The sequence below is a fragment of the Erpetoichthys calabaricus genome, chromosome 5 (genome assembly GCF_900747795.2).
Source record: "Erpetoichthys calabaricus chromosome 5, fErpCal1.3, whole genome shotgun sequence".
NCBI classification, from domain to species: domain Eukaryota; kingdom Metazoa; phylum Chordata; class Cladistia; order Polypteriformes; family Polypteridae; genus Erpetoichthys; species Erpetoichthys calabaricus.
The window spans coordinates 114,382,771-114,405,485 of NC_041398.2; the positions used below are offsets into that span (position 1 = coordinate 114,382,771).

Genomic DNA, 22,715 nt, shown 5'->3' on the forward strand with positions numbered 1-22,715 from the left:
GTGTGTCCAGCCATCTATTTTCTTAACTAATTTTTCTTCATTATATTGTGGAGTCTAAGTTGTCAATGGACTTCAGTTATAGTGCCATTGGTTAATTGGATGTATCAGAAATACTGTAGTTTGGTAACTAAGTACTTTCTGTACACAATATTTGTATTTTTTAACCAGGCACTAAAATTATTTTACTTTAGCTGCTTACTGTTACACATGCTACATACCGACCTTGGTGGTGTTGATGTGAAAAGACTGCAGCAGAACTCAGTATTTAAACAGCATTCAGAAATGTTACAAAGGTGATTTAAGGAGGATTCATTCAAAGATAAAAACTGCTAAAAATCTCAGCTCTCCATTAGCATCAAAGCTTCAAATTAGTACTGCCTGAACATACACTGGATTTGAATAAATATCTACCAAAAAAAGCAAAAGTTACTAATTATTTTTACTCACTCAAAATCACCATCCTGTTTTCAACTATAGAAAAAAATTGTGCTTCATTCTAATCGATTGTAGCTTGGCTCCATTGGTTAATGTGTGCCATTTTTTTTCTTTATATTTCCTCTGTGTTTTAACTTCAAAACCTACTTAAAGCTGATCATTGATTGGTATTGCAAACTTAATAACAATATGCAAGTAGACAAAAGGTTTGGCATTTTCAAAAACACAAGGCTATGCACTGGTAAAAAAAATGAAGTGTAATCAGTTTATCTTAGATTTACTGTCAAACTAGACAAAGAGCCCGTTTCGACAACATAAGATGAAACGGGCACGAGTTTGTGTCAGCAGTGTATGAAGAACAAATGATAAGTAACGAAGAAGTTGTTTTGTAATGATTGTAGTCCACTTTACTCATTACTGTGCAGGCTTCTACTGTTAGTTGATTAATTTTCCAGGCCTATAGTATAATATTGAATGATGAATGTTCCAGTACAATATGGAACAGTAATAAGTATAAGCACCACAAACCTGATATAGGTGTATTGAATTAATGCGTGGGCGGCACGGTGGCGCAGTGGTAGTGCTGCTGCCTCGCAGTTAGGAGACCCGGGTTCGCTTCCCGGGTCCACCCTGCGTGGAGTTTGCATGTTCTCCCCGTGTCTGCGTGGGTTTCCTCCGGGTGCTCCGGTTTCCTCCCACAGTCCAAAGACATGCAGGTTAGGTGGATTGGTGATTCTAAATTGGCCCTAGTGTGTGCTTGGTGTGTGTGTGTGTCCTGCGGTGGGTTGGCACCCTGCCCGGGATTGGTTCCCTGCCTTGTGCCCTGTGTTGGCTGGGATTGGCTCCAGCAGACCCCCGTGACCCTGTGTTCGGATTCAGCGGGTTGGAAAATGGATGGATGGAATTAATGCGTAATTGAATCAGAATGCGTAATTAGGCCTCAAGCTGTAGTCGAAATCGCCATTCAGGCCTCTAGAGCTTTAATCGAAGTTGCCTTTCTCTTTGAATTTTTGCGGCTGTACATGCTGTGATGTTGGGGTTGGATGTCGGTCCTGTAAGGTTTTTCAGGCAGCTGCGCAGAAGGCGACTGCGCATTCGGCTTCGGATGGACGTGAGTGAGTGAGGAGGCTGGCGAATTATGTATTAAGATGTGACACACCCCAGGTTTGCTGAAGTGATCAAAATGACTATGCAACATTCTTTCCAGTTTCTAACAGTGCTCATTTCACCAAGAGGCCTTTGCTTGATTCACAAACGGGGAAAAATCCCTCTCTTCAAATGCTGTTTGTTGGTTGTCAAGGAATTAAAAAAGGTAAAATTGGCCCCCAAGACCACATCACCCCGAGATAAACTCTGTAATCCGGCGAGACAATTTAACTATTCTCCTCACAAAAAAAAAAAAAAACAGCAGTTCCTACCTTTGTTTGTCGATTCTGTTACGTTTTGTTCATGAACGCTGTTGATATTGTCTGGAGCAGTACTATGGCTGATGGGAACTGTAGCCCCCACATCAGCATTTGCACAAGTTTGCAAAAATGATGGTGTGGGGGTTAATATACATTAAATACCTGTATTACTGAATTAGTTGCATGAAACTGACTACACTCACAGCCAAAGCAACCTGGCAAGCACTTGCTAAACTGGTCTTCTTCGAGTTCCCTGAACTTAGCTCCTTTCACTTTCATTCCACAGATGGTCTTCATTTGCATAAACCAGCACTGCCCATTTCTCCGAGGCATCTCTGTCAGTATTGTAGCGAAACAAGAGATGCGGTAAGTTAAAATGTTCCACTCACTAGAACATTATTAATGAAAAATATCAACAAAAATTGTCAGCTAATTTTTGATTTTTTATAACATCACCAAATTTCAATCAATCAAAGCATATTTGAGATTTTTGGGTATTTAGTTTTTCTGCTGTGAGGTGTTTTTTTACACCTAAATACTGATATATTTCAAAATATCCTTTCTTAGCGGATACCTATTTTCCTAGATGTACAATCCTGCCAAATTTCAGCCTTCAGGCTAAACAGAATATTTTGTTTTTCTTGATGATTGAACATTACTATTATATATATACTGTATATACAGTATATTTTGTCATACACATGCACATGGGAGGCAGCTTACTGGCTTAAATAACTGTAATTATCTGCCAGACCTGGGTGTTGGCGCTTTTATCTAATAATTTCTCGTTTTCTTCCTCTGCAGACCCACAGAAGGAACTTCCTTCTGATGATCTCATGTCCAGTTCCAGCTTCCCTGGGCCTCTATAAAACCTCCACATTTGTAGTCTCATCAGTTCATTCATGAGCTCTGCCTGTAAAGATGCATCTGTTGATTTGCTAGGTTTTGGCTTTTTTTCGTGTATATGGGGGTACCACGTACTACTTTGGTATTTCTCAACTCTTCATCGTGGTCTGTTCCTTTTTATTCCTATATATATATATATATATATATTTATAAAAAATTATATAAATTATTATATTAAATATAATATATATTATATATTATTCAGTTTTAAGCAGAGTATTTTTTTAGTTTTCCATCAATTCATAAATCATAAAATAAAGTCAAACCTGAATGAATCGGAAGTAAATAATCAGTTATACATTGCTCCTTTCAACTTCCAAATATATCACCTTTAGTTGCATAACCTATATGACATAAAAATCTAGGTCATTCGTTCCATTTATAGATTACTCTCAAAATAAACAAACCTCTTGAGTAAATGACGTAAAAATGAAAAACTGATAACCAGGTGCTCCTGCACAGGTATGGTAAAATTTAAAAAGTTATTAAAACACAACAGATTTAAGGTCATTTACAAAAATACAAGATCTAAGTTGCTCATTATGTTGCCTACCATGGCTTGATAACTTTCTAAATTTGTGATAGGACTGATGGTTGAGGCAAATTAAGCAGAAACTTCAGTGTCAAACTCTGGTCAACTTACTGATGTTTAATGAGAAACAGTGAAAAAGATGTTTTTGACATGGATGTAACAGCATGGATGTCAGTAGTAGATGTTAAGCAACTGTGGATGAAAGCATGAACTTTTAATCTGTGAGTTACACAAATATGTTCAGGTTTCAAGGAAAAAACAGACAAGCAGTTAGTTAGACTACAAATGTTAATCTGCAGCAGAAAAATTCATCAAGAACAGTCCATCATAAACTTCACAGAAAGGGATACTATAGTGAAGTTATAGCATATACCCCCACTGGCTACAATTAAAAATGCAAAGAATGCAACCCCACTAAACAGTCATCTGATCTGAAAAGTCATCCTACACCTTGTTCTCAACAAGAAGTCAAGTACATGTGAAGCAGACAACAAAAGATGTCTATACGACGGAGTGCTTTTCTTCTCCCACTGTAAATTGTTTATGCTGCTCTGTTATAGTGGAGAGTACATTTAACTGTTATTGTCTAGGTCAGTTACTTCCTTGGAGGGCAAATAAAAATGCCAGGGATTTTAATGACCTATCACACACATTTGTAGGTGAAGATTCCCATTTAATACATGTCAGTATACTTGAAGTTCCCTCAAATTTTTGCATTGCAAATCACTACTGTATAAACACAGTTAACAGCAAAGACATCTTCTTCATTAAATGTGCATGTTCTAATCATGTTCTGGAGGATTTCCTCCTGGTACAGGTTACCTTCCACACTTCATTTAGTTGTGTCTGGCTTATAATTTGGCTTAGTGTTAATGAGTGTTGGTTTGTGTGTGTAAGCACCAAGGTAGGGTCTGATCATGTCTGATCACCTATCACTACCTCAATCACGCACTTTTCTGCCTGGAAAGTCTCTGGCTTCCACTGCCCCTGAAATGGATGGAAGGTTAATAAAAAAATCTAATTTAATGGTAACTATTAAATTAATCAGCACCAAAAAAAATGATTGATGTAAGTTTCCTGCAGGTGCTGATGTATTTGTACAATTTTTATTTTGCATGCACCATTTATATAATGAACACAACCCAAAAACATTTCACATGTATAAATCATTTTACCAACATTGTACTGTTTATGTATAAGAAAAGTGAGCCAGTTGAGATAATAGCTTAAGGCCTGATAGATTTTGACATCCTGAACAATTGTCAACATCTTAGTGAATTCAATATACATTTTGAAAGTCAGTTTGGACACTGACGCTTATGGGTTTAAACACCCTTCCAGTGTTGGTTTTCTGTGTGTCCTCACTATGACATACCAAATTCAGTGAGAGAAATGGAAAGACTTAATGCCTTCTGACACAACATATTTGTGACCACCTGATGCACTATCATGACAACATCATAAATAGTGGGCCTGTTGGGCTTTTCATGCACGCAGTGTATGACAAATAGGCTATAGCCCAAAAAACACCCAGCCTGTAGTAGTCCTTTGTTCTTAAACAGTCATGTCAGCCTCCATTTGTAAATAGTACACTACAGTCATTGCAGCAACTAACAGCCGTGTGTGCAGAAGTGGTGATGAAATTATCACATTGCAGCAAGCCATCCTATCTTACTGTATGCAAGACATGGTTGCCAACAACCCAACCGAGTTCCCCTCTTATCAGTAAAAAACAAGAAAGTGCAAATGTGTTGGTTCAAGAAGCACAAACACTACAGGACTGGTAGAACACTGCTTGTCCTATTGAAGAGTACTAGTTATTGTTATTGGGAAAGCTAGGATATGACAAAAATCTCTGTAGACTCTATGGATCTATTGTAAAGGGTGTCAGTAATGCCAGATGATGGTCATAATGTAATGGTTTGGTGGCACATACGGAATTCCATGATACAAAAAGATAAGTGTTTAACTACCATAGGATATATGAACAGTGTTGGAGATTAGGTTTATCTCTAATGCATACACCTTTGAATAGGCTTTTTTTCTGAATGATATTGCCCCATGCTAGAGGGCATGGGACATCCTTGAATGGTTTCATGAATACAACATTGAATTTAGCTTAATACAGTGCCTCACCAAACACCAGTTTACAATCCAGTATACGGGGCAACTAATTACGCTGGAGATGATACAAGCTAACAACCTAGTGCCTGCCTTTGGATATATTTTTTATTTTAATGTCCAAATGATTTCATAATGTTCTGATCCAAACACTAAATACCTGCTGTACATAACAAGCTATCTCATTAGAGAAAAAAATTGATTATTGTTGACAAACACTGCACTATTTTTATAACATAATTCTTATTACCTTGTAATCCAATTCAGGGTCTGGGGAGACCTGAACCTATCTTCGTTTGCATCAAGTGCGAGGCAATAATCAGTCCTGATCAGGGGACCAGTGTATTGTACAGTTGCTCCTACACATACTCCCACTCAAACACAGCCCCAATCAACTTAAGGTGCTTGGGATGTGTGAAAACAAAAATGAAGTTGGATTTTTGAGACAGCAATGGTAATTTCCAGGCCAGATTCTCCTGAATCTTTATTTTGTATTAAATCTTTTTAAATGTGTTTCAAAGAACTTAGGATAATTATTACTACATACAATTTGACTTATGTAAATACACTTTACTTTTGAACACTTTTCATTAATTGATTATCAAATAGAAATATACTGTACTTGGACATGAAATCTTGAAAGGATTCAGGCACCCATCTCAGCCATTTCACATACAAGAAAATTGTCTTCTTTTTATAATACATAGAGTATGTCTGTATTCTATTTGCTGTTATCTATAATAATAAAAGGCAAAGCCCTCACTGACTGACTGACTGACTCACTCATCACTAATTCTCCAACTTCCCGTGTAGGTGGAAGGCTGAAATTTGGCAGGCTCATTCCTTACAGCTTACTTACAAAAGTTAGGCAGGTTTCATTTCGAAATTCAAAGCGTAATGGTCATAACTGGAACATATTTTTGTCCATACACTGTAATGGAGGAGGCAGAGTCACGTATCGCGTCATCACGCCTCCTACGTAATCACGTGAACTAAAAACAAGGAAGAGATTTACAGCACGAGTCACACGCGGGAACGAAGGTAAATGACGTTAATTTTTGACTGTCTTTTAATACTGTGTAAGCATACATATTAACACATGTGCAATTAAACGTGTGCATTTACGGGGTGATTTCTCAGGCTTAAAAGCTCACCTTTTATCAAACGCGGGAACAAAGGTAACTGACGTTGTTCACTGTCTTTTAATACTGTGTAACCATACATATTAACACATGTCCAATTAAACGTGTGCATTTACGTGGTGATTTCTCAGGCTTAAAAGCTCGCCTTTTACTAAAAAGGTAAATGCAAAACTATTTTCAATCAGTTTATTGGAACGCTCCCGTTAAGGATTGCAATAACATATTCGCGAGATAAAAGAACGAAGTAGGGGGAAATGGAGGAACAGCCGCAAACAGCGAAGAGCAAAAAATTAATTAAACAATTGAGAACGGAGCGAGTTAAGCATACAAGCATGTTCATAAGGGAAACAAAGCACGGTGTAAAACGTAAGTTTAAATTAAGTTTATAGAAACGCTCCCACTGCGGATTGCAATAACATATTCGCGACATAAAACTTTAATGAGAACACACGAGGTATAAACGAACCACACGCCGTGGCGCAACGTTAGGGGCAACAGTTTCAACCATTCTATGATCTGCTTCTCGCAACTGAAAGACGGCACATGGCGGATGTTAGCCGACTTGCTGACCGCAACATTAGGGGCTTCAACTCTGGCGCTGACGCCACATCTCAGTGCCAACACTTTCCAGACTCTACTTAAAAGACACGCCCTCCTCACTGGACAGTTAAAAAGACCAATCAAACTAACGATGACATCAAGTATTACCCAATCAAAAGTAGGAAAGGAGGCATCTTCATAAAATGCGTGTGGGATGATTTGCATGAGACGCTGCTTTAAAAAAAATGATAAAAAAAACACGGGAGAAATCCCGTCCAGTATTGATTCAAAACGGGACGCGCAATTTCATTCTCAAATGCGGCACGATTCCGTATTTTAAAGGACGGGTGGCAACCCTACAGTGCCAGGTAACCACCCATACAATCAGATTGTGATTCAGACTAGGAATGCAATGAATGTAATTACCCCGATCTACATATAAGGCGAAAGTCTTGCAACATTCAAAGATGATGGTTTGGGATAAGTACACCATACAACATAAAAGAGCTTATGAAGCCTTGAACCGAAAAAAGCAACATCTCAGAGATCGTAAAAAAAAAAATAGGAGGTAATGTCGTTTTACTCGCTGTAGATTTTATTCAAACATTACCAGTTATTCCACGAGGGAGACCAGCAGATGAACTCAACGCGTGTTTAAAATCCATGCTTCTCCCACGCTCGGTTATATGTCGCGTGTTCTCGGGTAGGTACACCAAAAAATGTATACATTTAAGCATGTAATGGACAAACAAAAAATGAGGTATACCCGAGGGCACTGCAGTAGTACTTAATCTAACTTTACTTCTTAAATGTTAATGTTTTACTGTTTAATAATTTATACGCTTCTTATATGTTGTTCAAATTCTTTTATCAAAATACCACTGACAGCGCAATGCACGATAACATGGAGTGAATACACCATACGCATCCGCCCACGGCCGCCCTGGTGTGCGCACATAGGAGTTGATTCTACAATAAAATAAAATAAACATAAAAAGAGTAATAAAATCATCACCCATAAAGCGGATAGTAGACGTGATGTACTATATGTGTACCAGATTTCAAGTCAATAGGTGAAACGGTTTGCGAGCTACAGGTGATTTAAAATCCTGGACAGACACACAAATTGCCACGGTAGCAAATTACAGAAGAAGATTTTACTGTTTAATAATTTATATTTATATGAAATGTGCTTCTTATATATTACTTCATATTCTCATATGATAATGATGTTAATATTTATATTGATTTCTATGTTATTGAAACTGCATGTATGTGTGTATATGTATGTGTATATATATATATATATATATATATATATATATATATATATATATATATATACTAGCAAAATACCCGCGCTTCGCAGCAGAGAAGTAGTGTGTTAAAGAGGTTATGAAAAAAAAAGGAAACATTTTAAAAATAACGTATCATGATTGTCAATGTAATTGTGTTGTCATTGTTATAAGTGTTGCTGTCTTTTATATATATATATATATATATATATATATTATATATATAATATACACACACACATAAACATTTATATACATATACATATATATACATATCTACATATACACATATCTACATATATATACACACATACATAAACACACACATAAGACTTATTGACTGAAACGGGCTTTCACGAAAACAGTTAGGGCTTTGCTACAGGATACACCCTCCACAAGTTAACCAAGTAAAAATAAAATATATATTTCTCTTTTATTTAAACCTTTTAAGTTCATATGCATAGCCCCATTTGGCTGTTTAATTTTTTCTTTCTTTCTTCAGTAATATTTAATCTCCTTAAAGAAAAAGAACATATCCATTTAACTTTTTTTGTATCTGTGTAGTAATATTTTAGTGTAAAAGAATAACCAGTATTTAAACCTTTTATGTTACTTTATACATTTATTTTACACAATGTTGAAAAATTAATAAGAAAGCTACATATTTTGGCAGCTGCTGCTTTCTTTTTCAATGAAATGAAAAAAGCTCTCCAAGAGAAAACGTCAATGAAGAAGAAACAGTTTGCACTATCTAAAAAGGAGAAACCCTCATTTATAAAAGTTTGCTGCAGATGACTTAACTGAAAATAAATGAATAGTTCCTATGTGTATAATACATATTTATCTATTTGACTTATGCCTTTATTCCACCAACTTACAACATCTGAAGTACAATTTGTTACATTACTTTTGTTTTTTGCAGCACAGGCAGGTGAAGTGACTTCCTCAGGGTCACACAGTGGTGTCAGTACCAGGATTTGAACTGACAAGCTCCGGGTTTGCTGAAATATTACTGAAGAAAGAAAAAAAAACGAAAATGGGCAAATAGGGCTATGCATACAAATGTCCATCCGTCCATTATCCAACCTGCCATATCCTAAATACAGGAGCCAATAAGTAGATATGTATATATACAGTATATATATATATATATATATATATATATATATATGTGAATGTATGTATGTATATATCTATGTCTATATATATATATGTAGATATGTAAATTTGTATATGTATATATATGTTTATGTGGATGTGTATATACGTATGTATATGTAGATATGTGTATATGTAGATATGTATATATATATGTTTATGTATATATATGTTTATGTGTGTGTGTGTGTGCATATTATATATATAAAAGACAGCAACACTCATAACAATGACAACACAATTACATTGACAATCATGTTACGTTATTTTTAAAATGTTTCCTTTTTTTTTCATAACCTCTTTAACACATTACTTCTCCGCTGCGAAGCGCAGGTATTTTGCTAGTTTCTTATATAATAACCTGCATATATTCATTTTGATTTATTTTATTATTATTTAAAAGAATTAATCATATTCTACCTTTGTACTTTTCCTGCAACTTATTATTTGTAATTTATAGATTATCATTAATGTTACAAACACAGGGGAGTTTTATCAACAACCTCAGTCTGTACAGATGCCTTTAGGTATACAGATGATAAATTGTCAACCAGGTATAAAAAGAATGGTAAACACATAGGCGCCAAGAGTAGCAATGAGGCAGAAAGAACTCATATGTGAAATCTAGTCAGGGAGTCATCTTCACAAGAAAAGCATGTTAAACATTAGCCACCTTAACTGCTCCCTTTGGACATGAGCATCTCTAATGCAACAGTTCTAGTCAAAACTAGAATGCATATGTACAAAAAGGGACCTTTGAGGATTTGATTAATATAAAACTGCAGAATCTTCCCCATCAAGTATCCATATACATACTGTAGTTCTGTCTGAAACGTTTTAAGCACCAATAAGCTCACGTTACTGTCACTACATATTCATCCACTTACTTTCTAAGCCAACATAATGTAATTATTTGGCTGCAAGGTGTTGCTTCAAAAAACTGCTATATATCACTAATGTATCAGTTGTGATCTTTGGAAACACATTTGATTAGTCAGTACTGAAAATGACTTTAAAAATGTTTACACAAATGTAACCTTTGATAGTAAAGACAGATTTTTTTGTCTTTTTTATGTGTACCTTCAGACCTTCCTTACAGAAGACAAACATATAGAAAGGATTTAAAGGCACACATTTAAAAGAACAATCTGATCAATTATCCTATAAGTCAGAAAATGCAGTGCATTTACAAATCAGTAATCTATTAACTGTGTCTCACGGCTAAAGTAGATGTCTGTGCCTGTGCTGAACACTTCTAGGACAGGCCACTCACACTTGACCTCAAAGAACTGTACATTACCATGGAAATGTTACATTCTATTCAGCTCATTTAATGAATGCTCTATAAAATGTAATTTAATTGTATAATAATGATATAAATAACGATCAATTAGCCTGTATTACTGAGTCAGGTGATATATACATATATACATACATATTGCCCCTTCCTCTCAATCCGGCCATATAATCCTTCATCTTTCTCATGTTATGTTCTGTTTTGAGCTCTCATCTGTAAAGCCTGTTTGGTTTTTTTTTGCTGCACAATTCCAAGTATAAAGAGAACCCCTACTCTTTTCACCCTTGTCTTGTGCTTTATTCACTACATATATACTAGGGGGTTCAACCCCTGCTTGCTTTACTCGCCAAACCCCCCTGGCCTGTGCTACACGCCAGCCACTTTGCATCTCTGCCACTCGCGTTGTGAAGAGGGGGGCTGAACACACCCCAAGAAGACATGGTCCCTCCTCTGAAACCCCCTCTTAAACGGTGATACAATGGGAAACAAATACAGGGTTTTTTTTTTTTTACCTCCTCTTTGCTCGATCAGCTGCTGGCTTGCTGCTGCTGCTGTGCCGGGTGATTTGCATCTTGCAGGGTGCTTTGAACATTTAAAAGCCTGTACAGCAGCTGTCCTATTCTTCGTCTTTTATTTCCAGCCTCAGGAACGGTTAAATCTCCTGGCACAAAGTCTCATCTCGCGGAAAGTGAGTTGCTGATATTTTGTAGTTTATAATTTAAAAACGGAATAAGAATCTGAAAATCTAACAATATCAAATTAAAGTTCGATAAATTCTGAAAAGAATGATACCAAACATATATATATGTAGGTTTTAAAATCAGCCCAATTTAAAGCGTGACAAAAAAACGTGACATAAATAAATGTTGCACAAAATCGTTGCACTTTTAGGCTTAGGATTTTATATACAGGTATATAGAGTAGATATATATATATATATATATATATATATATATATATATATATATATATATATACATATATATATATATATATATACATATATATATATATATATACATATATATATATACATATATATATATATATATATATATATATATATATATATATATATATATATATACATACATATATATATATATACATATATATATATATACATACATATACATATATATATACACATACATACATATATATTTATTTATAAATAAAAACACACACACACATAGATATTTTATATATTATATACACACATAAACACTGCAGTTTACTTATCTGCTTTATCCTTTATTAAATTATGGGTATTGTAAAAAAACATCTGGAAGGATCTCTATCCATTTACTTTAGAAAATTCAAACTGAACCATAAAAAACAAAAACCCATATACTTTATCATACTTTTCATAATTTAAAGTGTAACTCTTTTTATTTTCTTTCGGAGTAAGACATATAGAGTCTAACAGAACTATTTCACTAAAAAAATACACACTATAAACAGGCATTGAAACATACGCCCTTCCACATGTTTTCTATACAGACAAAATAAATGTGACATCTCTAACAGTCTCAATAATAATTTATTATTAAAGGAAGTCAGATGAATAACTGTAACATGAAATCCTCAACCCATTTCAACCCAGAAAGCAAACATTTTGACCTCAACTATATATCATCTTTAAATATCTTGCTCCACCCTCCCTCAAAGCTCACAGATGAATCCCCACGGCTTGTCCAAACAGGTCTAGTTTCAGTTTACTATCTTATTATGCCCACACCCCATTTGCTTGGGCGGCTCTGTCATACGATTCAATATAATTAAGCAGGTGCAATAGTATGAGGAGGGGAAAAAATGAACATCCTTGACTGGTTTTTATTCTATTTTAATCTTTAAGCTAAATGCAACATTAGTGACACCCTACAGTATATACTTCTAAAGCAGTTAATGTTAAGTTATATTGGTTCCTCATTTTGAAAGGGGCTTCACAGTTACAAAAACAAATATATCTGCTGTCCATCTGTTGAAAGCAATACAATAAGGTTTGAGCTTTATAGCACCATACAGTTAGAAAATTCAACAACTGAAAACATTAGGCAGAATAGTACCTTTCCTGTCCAAAAAAAGGCATCCACATATATGTAATTAGGCCATGCTATTTGGAACTGAAGTATGACATTCAGGAAAATGTCAGAAACAGTACAATTTCTAAAACAAAGTGAGGAACAAAAGTAAGTTTAACCTGCCAGCCAAAATGTTCAGAGAACTAAATACAAGTCAGGAAAACCTTGACAAAGCTGGTATGTGGACAGGTTTCTCATCAAGGAATTAAAATTTAATCGAAGTCGACAGTGTGGTGATCTGAAAAATAAGTATATTTGTTTTGCATTTTTTTTTGTAATAATGTATTGCCATAGTAGCCTAAAATGCTAAGTCTAAAATAATTTTAGTGTGCTGGCTGCCAGAATATTGGGAGGGGATGTCAATATGCAAAGCCTCAGTCTTTAAGATTTCTCAACAATAGTTTTCCTGAGCTGGAAGTCTTCTCTTATAGATAATAAATGAATCTGTAGGAAATCATTAGAAAACAAAGAAATAGTCTTACATATTATGTAATTAAAGCAATCAGCCATTATTAAAATACAACATAAAATAACTAAAATATTTGCTCATTGTGGAATGATTTTCAATTGCCTATTTTGAAGAAACCTGGGAGACTGGATTACTTGGAAAAACCAGCATAAACACAGGGAGAATGTGCAGACTACACAGAACTGTGAACTTTGGGAAAGGACTAAGGGGAGATTTATTCTTTTTATCCCATTATAATTCTAAAGCCTTCAGAACATCGACTCAGTCAGTGGTTTAAAGAAAAACATCTTAGTTTCATGTATCTGCTGCTTATACACACACACACAAACACACACACACGCACACACAAACACACATAAAATAAGCTAGCATAAAATCCATAGACAGACACACTTGAACTGATGTTATTATAGTATAAAGAGTTTTGTAAGCTTAACTGTGGATTATTATATTATTATTATTATTATATTACTAGGGATCAAAGTATGTTTTTCTTAATATGCCATACAGACATATAGCAGCCTTCATGTTGTGGGCTGGCTTTTTGGACATATTCAAATCATATAAAATGTATTCACACAATAAATTATTCAACATAATGCTAGGCTTAGTCACAATGTTTAACCTGGATACTATGAAGCACCCTTACATCAATCAATCAAATAATCATGTCCAATTTTTTCTGGATCATTAGGGGCCTGGCATCATTTCCACGCAGCATGCTAAAGGGTGTGTGAGTGGTATCCTGTCTGGCTTTCCTTCCTTGTGCAGTAACCTCAGAGAACTGAAAGCTTCAGCCAACTCTTTCAGACAATGCATTTCCTTATCAACTCAGACTGCTGCCTGGTTTCCTCTCAGCGACTCATATTCTCCCATCTGACATAGAAGGGAACTGGATAGAGTGTAAAAAAAAAAAAAAAAAAAGATCTCACTAACCAGTTAAAAAACTACTTTTTTTCAGTAAGGCCCAGAGGCTAAATATTTGGAATTGAGTGCAAAGCTGCACGTCCATCCCGTATTATTGATAACTTGTGTGACCCTGAACATGTTCTGGTAGTTTGACTAGGCTTCACTTTGAGCATTAAGTATTGTAAAAAAAGTGCTGTGTGTGTTAAATATTTAAACATTAGGAAAAGTGCTATATCCTTTGTTATTGATATCACCTTTGCTTTTATTCCTAGTGTATTCCTCTGTATATTTGCAAAGCACTTTGAGCACAGGAAAGGTGCTATAAAAATAAAATGTATTATTATTAAAAAAGGACTAATTATATATATATATATATATATATATATATATATATATATATATATATATATATATACTTTTTGGGAGCTGGCTCTCATTTTATTGATAACACAGGATTTGTCCATGAAAAGAGAAATTTACTTCAAACTATAAATGCAATAAATACAGAAATTAATGCATTATTTTTATATACATAATGGAGTGTTTTATTTGTCTGGATGCATTTTTGCTTGACATTCTACGTACAATTATCAAAAGGGCAAAAGATTAATTTGTATAAAGTCTTTTTATACATCAAGAATCCTATGCAACTTAAACAGTTGTCTACGACCAGTAGTTATTACAGTAGCACTTTTTATAATCAAGATACAAATCATATTAAACAACTTTATACCCACTGGTACAAACATATCAAAACATTAACCAGAAACAGCACTCCTCTAAGTAATCGGATATTAACCAGTTTTATATTTACAATTGTGTTACACTTTATTTCTTGAAATATGCTAACAATGCTTCCATCAGCTCCGGTTTCCTCCCACAGTCCAAAGACATGCAGGTTAGGTGGATTGGCAATTCTAAATTGGCCCTAGTGTGTGCTTGGTGTGTGGGTGTGTTTGTGTGTGTCCTGCGGTGGGTTGGCACCCTGCCCGGGATTGGTTCCTGCCTTGTGCCCTATGTTGGCTGGGATTGGCTCCAGCAGACCCCCGTGACCCTGTTTTCGGATTCAGCGGGTTGGAAAATGGATGGATGGATGCTTCCATCAATCTCTATATTATGTCTGGACTGCATAGATTCTGTGCATTATGTTTTATTTATATCTTCATATCTTATACACTATGTCTGGTTTTAAACCATATATTGCATCTGATTTATTATGATTACTATATATCCTGTGTTTTAAGTCAGTAGAGGGGCAACAATGGGGTCAGTAAGAATTGTAACGTATACATTTTTTTTTGTTATCTTTTTTTTCCCTTTGAACAAAAAAAAATGTAAACAAAAAAAGAAAAATAATTGCATAACTATTGTTTAGGCTACAATTCTTCCTATTATTGGAAAACTGAGTTTGAAAACCAGATTACTGGATAGAGGGTTGCATCTATCACAAAACATACTGGGGAATGGTTAAACATGTATTCCATGTTAAGAAAGAAAGAAAGAAAGAAAGAAAGAAAGAAAGAAAGAAAGAAAGAAAGAAAGAAAGAAAGAAAGAAAGAAAGGACAGTTATTATGATACATTTCTGATAATTTACAAAAAGTACTCATACTCAAAAATAAATAAAAAATAAACTTTCAGTGGAAGTGACTGGCAAACACAACTCTAGATGGCCCTAGCTGTTACCATATGAAGTACAAAATGTAACAAACACATAACACACTGCCTAAAAAAGCAAGTGACACCTACTCCTCCACCTCTCATAATCCTAAAACAACTTGGTGGAGTAAATAACATGTTATGAAGCAAGAGGTGAAAAGGTTAGTACTGAGCTTCTGTGTGGCATGTAAAAGGAATATATCTTGAACAATAAACTTTGTATGTGTGTGTGTGAGATAATAGCAAAGCAAAGAGAGGGTGGGGCCCAAGGAGGAGTGCCTGGACTGTTTTGATTGGGACCCTGCCTTTACCTCCAACGAACTGGTCTGCAAACAGGAAAAGAACATGCATGTGCCTCTTGGAATGTCTGACGCAAAACAAGGCCTTGAAACAAAGATCAGGAAACAGCTCGGCTGGAGCCAGGTGCAGCAAAGGCAAAGAGAAACATTGACTTTGCCCTGTATGTATTTACATGGGCAGCTGCTGCTCAATACAACAACAGAGGGTGGAGGTGCTAGCTTTGTGGGTGTGAGCTGAAACACATTAACAGGACACAGCCTAGTTTATAGAACCCTGAGGCATCTAGTGCCCGTTATGAGAGAATGTCAGTGTGTGTGTGTGTGTGTGTGCTCCACAATAAACTCATGCCCCATGCACTACTAACTCCGGTCTTGTGTCTTATGTTGTTGGGTGAAACATTCAGAAAACAGATGGATATTTGGTTTACCAAGCATTCAGATTACATTAACCTGACTCATGAACCCACCTAATAAGTTATATATCTTTTCTGTTGGTACATTTATGAGTATAAAAGAAATGTGTTTTTAAAACAATAAAAAAAGACTTTCATACTTTGTCTGTTGATATACAGTATACAGTACAATATGCTGCTTACTAGAGCTTAGGTTCCTTGAAATGATCATGTATTGAACGTTTGGAATTCAACACATTGTTCCTTTTAACCTTGAGCAAAAACTATCTAAAATATTCTTAGAAATTTTTAAACGGCTGGTATATCTTGTTTTTTTTTACATTGTTTTTACACCAACTGTTTAGTGATTTTAAGAAGGGTCATCATAGAAGAATGTGCAATTTGTTTTGAATATGTGCCTTGTGTAAAAGTGGAATCAAGTCTAGAATAATTCCTGCTTAGTCCTCAAGGCTATGTAGATATCCTTTAGATCTCTATAACCATGCAATGTACAAGGCACACTGGTACACGTTTTTTCGATGCAATGACGGTCCAGTATTTAACTTTATATTACACAAAGAAATATTACTAACATGTATTTCTGCAAAGCACTTTGCACAATTTCACACTTTGAAAGGTGCTATGCAGAATAAAGTTTAACTAATCGATAAAAATACATTCTAATAAGCAAAAATTTGAAAAACTTACACTGATCAATTTATTTATGTAAACTAAAGAAATCAACTCAGTTCCATTAACTGTATGTTTACATCTTACCAAATAATGTAAGATGGTAAATAATATGTAATAATAGGCAAATTAGCCTATTGCTATGTTTTTATGTAGAGTTAAACCACAGGGCTCAAATTAAAGTCACATTAAAGAAATATAAATATATAAGTCGACTATATAGAGTACAACTACTTCTTCTAATCAATGTGTGTGTACAATAGGCTTAATATAAACTAGTTCAACAAACGTGAAGTGCACAATTGTCATTTTCTGAGTGAAATACACAGATGGCAAGTACCCTGGATAACCTCTAAAGTAGCCAGTAATAAAAGGAAAGGTGTGCATTACACAACCCGATTATAACGAAATGAAGTATAAGATAAAAAGCACAAACTGATAGTTTTTTTTATCTGTCAATAAATCAATATTTTGTTATACAGCGCATTTCACAACACGCGGCATCGCTCAGCGATATACAGTATAACGTCTTTACACTGTAGGGTGCCAACAACTGTTCCCGTTATTTGTTTTAGGTTAACGATTCATAACTGACCCAGCGTACGTGACAATTCCTACAATTGTCTCAAACTTTACACCCAGTACTACTTATCTATGTTTCAGCCATTGGTTTTTACGTGAACGAAGAGATATAATAAAGTTACAGATCTTTACTGTCGGGGTCCCTCTGGTTACATGAGCGCACACCTGCCGCACTGTAAGTAAACTCACCGGAGACGAAATTTAACGCGGCACGATTATTCTCTTCAATTTTAATTGATCTTTCCTCTTAATGACTGATAATCCACCGAAACCAATTACAAAAATTATATGTATTTCAGTCTGTATCGTTTTAAATCCCAAATAAAATCCTTCACTTACAAAACAATTAGCTCGTCATTTCACTGGTTAATGCCAACACCGTCAAGCTTATACATTTTGAAAACACTCTTCATACCTTTCGCGTCTTGGGATTGAGCTGTTCCTTACCAGAAGCATCCTTTACCTGATGGAACACACTTGATATGACGTTAAATATTAGGTTATGACGAGTTCCTTACAAGTATGAAAGACATTCATCCCAGACATCTGCCGTCTACTATCTTGGCATCGGTGGCTGCGCTACGGAGCACGTTAGGATTTTTTTTCCCAGCACTATGGTACACAATCACCTCACCCGCTGTCTAGGATCGGGTTACACTTTACAAGTCCGCACACATTACAGGGGTGGGGGGCAAAGACAATGAAGACCTCTTGTCTGAAAAGAGCAATTCTCAACCCTCGAAATCTCAGCGCTTCGTTTGTAAGTTCCACAGGCGACTCAAAACTTAACTCCTTCAGGTGCGCTGCCTAGCTAAGCGGAGCAGCAACTACCAGCTCTTCCGAAAAAGAAAAAGAAAAAAAAAAGTTGAACGCCAGGTACGAAACTTGTCTTCTGTAACGCTTGCCAGTATCAGCCAAAAGCTTTCTATTACTGTAACGAAGTCTGGGCTGATAAAAGTTGCATAAAGCCTACGATATAATGGTGTAAGAAGTAGGATGATAAAAGCAGCCCATCACCTCATGTTTTATTGTAGTAAGGATAGTTTGTAACTCATTTATTACACGCAGCACGTCACTTCAATAAAATAAACATGAAAAAGATCACCATTTGTTGCCAAGAACCTCCTCCCCCAATCCATCCGAGTTCGGAGAATAGCACTTACTTCCTAGACGACGTAAGCCCTTATACTCCACAGTTCAAAGATAGAAGACGCGTTTAACCGTCGATTATCACAGCTCTTCTCTCACTCACATGAAAACTTTGAATGCCCATCTGTTTAAAGTGGCGGCCCTCAGCTTTCCCATCACATGACTGTCTGTCCAGGCGGGGAGTCTCTAGGAGGGCGGTGAAGGCGAGGAAAGGGTGGGGACAGCAAAGCAGAAGCTGGAGCCTCCTGTCAGTTTGGGAGTGTCGCGACGGGCGGAGGCAAGGGCGAGGTGTGATGTGGGTTGTGCATTCCACTTACTGAAGTAAAGATAAATCATTTAACAAGGCAGGAAAAAAACAACTTTATTTTTAATATGACAGGGCAAAATGAATGTTCCGAATATAAAACCCCGGGAAAATCACCATCAAATGAGACTAGGATACGGCAAGTAAAATTAACATTTAAATGTATGTCAAGATGAGTTTCAGATATCTGAAGATGAAGTTCAGATTTTCACTAATCTGAAACTCAATTTAATATATCTCAAGATAAGCTTCTTTACATTTTCAGCAAGCTGCATTGAGTTCTGTCTAATTTACTTCATTTCATCCGCATACACTTCGGATAGCTCAGTCTCAGAATCTAACTTTTGCATTTCAAGATCTCTTAAATGCCTTTATTAAAAGCCAGGGGAGTAGTTAACCTTCATTTAGGAAAAGCTGTGGACAAACCGTAAAACTGAACAAGCTTTAAATTTTACTTAGCCTTTAACTGTAAAGCCCTCCGTGCGCGTCCATTAGGGAGAAACAAGCGGATTAAAAGTATGGCGTATTTAAACGTAAACAACTTTTCAGTGATCAGGCCCCAAAACAAATTAAGGAGAATCATGGCAAATTTCTTCATGTCTATCTTACAGGATCAGTCATAAAGAATTAAGCAGTTTTATATGGCTCCTTACATTCGTAACCTTGTTATATATAATACATGTATTTCATAAATCGTCTTTAAAAGTCAGGCCCGCCTATCGAAATCATTCTTTAGAGCCATGGCGCGGAGAATCGAATCGGGCACAATTTATAACGACTTTTATTACGAATATATCAATATGCCCTTGGCTATCATCGAAGGCCTCCATTGCTACGAACATCATCATATGTGTGTGTCCATCACAAACAAAAACGGTAGTAAAATGTGTGTTACACATTGCCCACCATCATATGCCAGAGCGCCCACAAATAAAATTTGTTTTATTTCATTCTGAAAGGTATAGGGAGAGACTAGGCTTTAGAAACGTGACGTCAAAATTTACCCGTGAACTACATCCCTTCTCCAGATTTTCGAGAAGAGGCTCAACAAAAATAAATCAAGTCCTTCAAATATAACAATACATTCTCATCAAATTTATACATTTTATAGAAAGACACGTCTCCCATATTCCTAATGGATAACTGGGAATATGAAACAAACAGTATTATATTGGTGTTCAATTTAAGAAAAAAAAAAAAACATTTTAAACTGAAAACTTTCCCCTAGGCCTACACAGCACACACCACAATTTGTCACTTTACATTATGATATTCCTTGTGGATGGCATAAAGTTGCAGTGACTACAACTGCTATCTCACAAACCTAGAGCCCTGGATTCCAAAGCTTTCTCTGTCCTTATGCCCTTGTGGGTGTTCTTCAGGGTCTCTGGTGTTAACCTTGACTGGCAAGCCTAAACTGGCACAAGGTACCTGAATGTGCATCTAAAAGTCTGATCACTCATTGAGAGTTAGTTCCCACCTTGGGGACAGATAGCGACCACCGTATTACAGCTCAGAACTGCATAAGTGTGGTAGATGGATGGATGGATGGATGGATGATCAAATACAATTTCATCTATCTATCTATCTATCTATCTATCTATCTATCTATCTATCTATCTATCTATCTATCTATCTATCTAAAGAGAAAATGTTTTCATCAAACAGATACATCTTGGAGCAATTCGAGGTGTTGTGCAAGCTTCTATATTAAATATTAACAGGATGAATAATACAGACATATCCCTAAAACCTTTTCCTTATCAGCAATAACTATAGTATACTGTGTGGTGTACTGTACATCAATCTTCAGAATCAAGGCAAAGGAATAAAACACCTGCTTTAACTAATTCAGTTGTTTTCTGAAAATACATATCTTTTAATTTTTTTAAAAGAATAAATTAGGCAGCAGTACCTTTTAAGAGTCAAAATATCTTTTGCTATGCTCAAAACTCAAAATAATTGCAATCTACATAGTATTTTTTAGAAGGTATTTTCCTTTAAGAAGAGCGCTTTGAGTATAAATGGGCACAAGGAACTTTTTTTTCAGTGGGGGAAGGGCAATAGCTGCTTGGATTATAACTGACATACTTGATGAATGGAATTGAACTGCTGGTTAATATTAAAGCCAGCAACTAGGGAAGCAAGACATCAACAAAAAATTACTTAAAGTGTGAGACCTTGAAGAGAAGCTACATTCCAAATGTAAAATTAAACTGAAAAAAAGATTCAGGGCTACAATGCATGAAATTACCAGGACTTGGCATTTGGAGCAGAGTCAAAGGATTGACTTAATGACATCATGGCTATGAAAGGAAGGAATCTACATATACCGTAAATATTGTCAGTCAGTGCTGACCTGCATCTTAGGTGGTAGCAGTGTAAGTTGTAGTCACTACTTAAAGGTAAGAAATAGGAATGGTGACGGGAAGTGTCGAGTTAGGCCAGAATTCTTCTCTATGAAACCACCAGCAGATGAAGTTCCTCAGTGACACTAAATCTACCACCAACTATCTAACAGTTATTGTATCTGTTACTTTCAAATTCATTTTAATTCAGGCCTTTTTATTCTAAGTCAAGTTTAAATAAGTGACAATTTTCTGTGCTGACATCACACAACTAAATGCTGAATGTTAAATTTATAGGAAAACTTCACTAACCTCTGTGTTGGCAATACTTCACTATTAATTCAAAGGGATGATCTGTTGAAATGAGCAAATCTCATACAAAATGTTTGTAGGAAAGAAAGCGACACTACAGTATTCCTCGCATAATATTAACATGTAGCAGTTTGCAATTTGTGGACCTACTTATTCACCAAGCGCCATATATTTCCATGTTTTATTTTATATGAACCATTTTAAAATGTATCCTAAAATTAATTTAAGTATATGATGTGAATATAACCATTTTTCAGAGTGTCCTGATTTTCTCTTTGGGTAAGGGTTTATTTAAAAAATGACATACTGCTTGAATTGTTTGCAGTCTGGTTACCCAGAGTACATATGACAAATAATATGAAGTTTAATTACATTCCTTTGAATGCTAGCAGCAAGCAGTCAAGTGATTATTAATTGAGAATTTATCTTTTGCTTGAAAGAGACAGTTGTCTTCTTTGTTCTATTGCTTAAAAGAGTTTTAAATTCTTTAGTATTGATTGCCATCGTGCACGTATAACAAACCATTCTTGCTTATCTGGCTTCAGAGCACTTGTTGAAATTACAGTATCTTTCGTCTGTCCAACAGATTTTTCAAACTTTTCTTTTAAAATGTATTTATTCTTCTGCCATGCTTGCACTATCCAGGAGATAGGTTCATATTATAACTAAAATAGTACAGGTTTATGAT

The 22,715-nt window shown here is 35.5% G+C and overlaps 1 protein-coding gene across 1 annotated transcript in view; it reads right to left on the reverse strand.

The window, feature by feature from the left end:
- The window catches only part of klf3 (Kruppel-like factor 3 (basic)), a 43,735-nt gene extending 24,473 nt beyond the window's left edge, over positions 1–19,262 (reverse strand). Inside the window, exon 1 of the mRNA XM_051928201.1 lies at positions 19,167–19,262. Within this exon, the coding sequence (XP_051784161.1) occupies positions 19,167–19,187 (21 nt within the window). The 5' untranslated portion in view covers positions 19,188–19,262. The remainder of the gene's footprint in view (positions 1–19,166) is intronic.
- Positions 19,263–22,715: the final 3,453 nt, after the last annotated feature.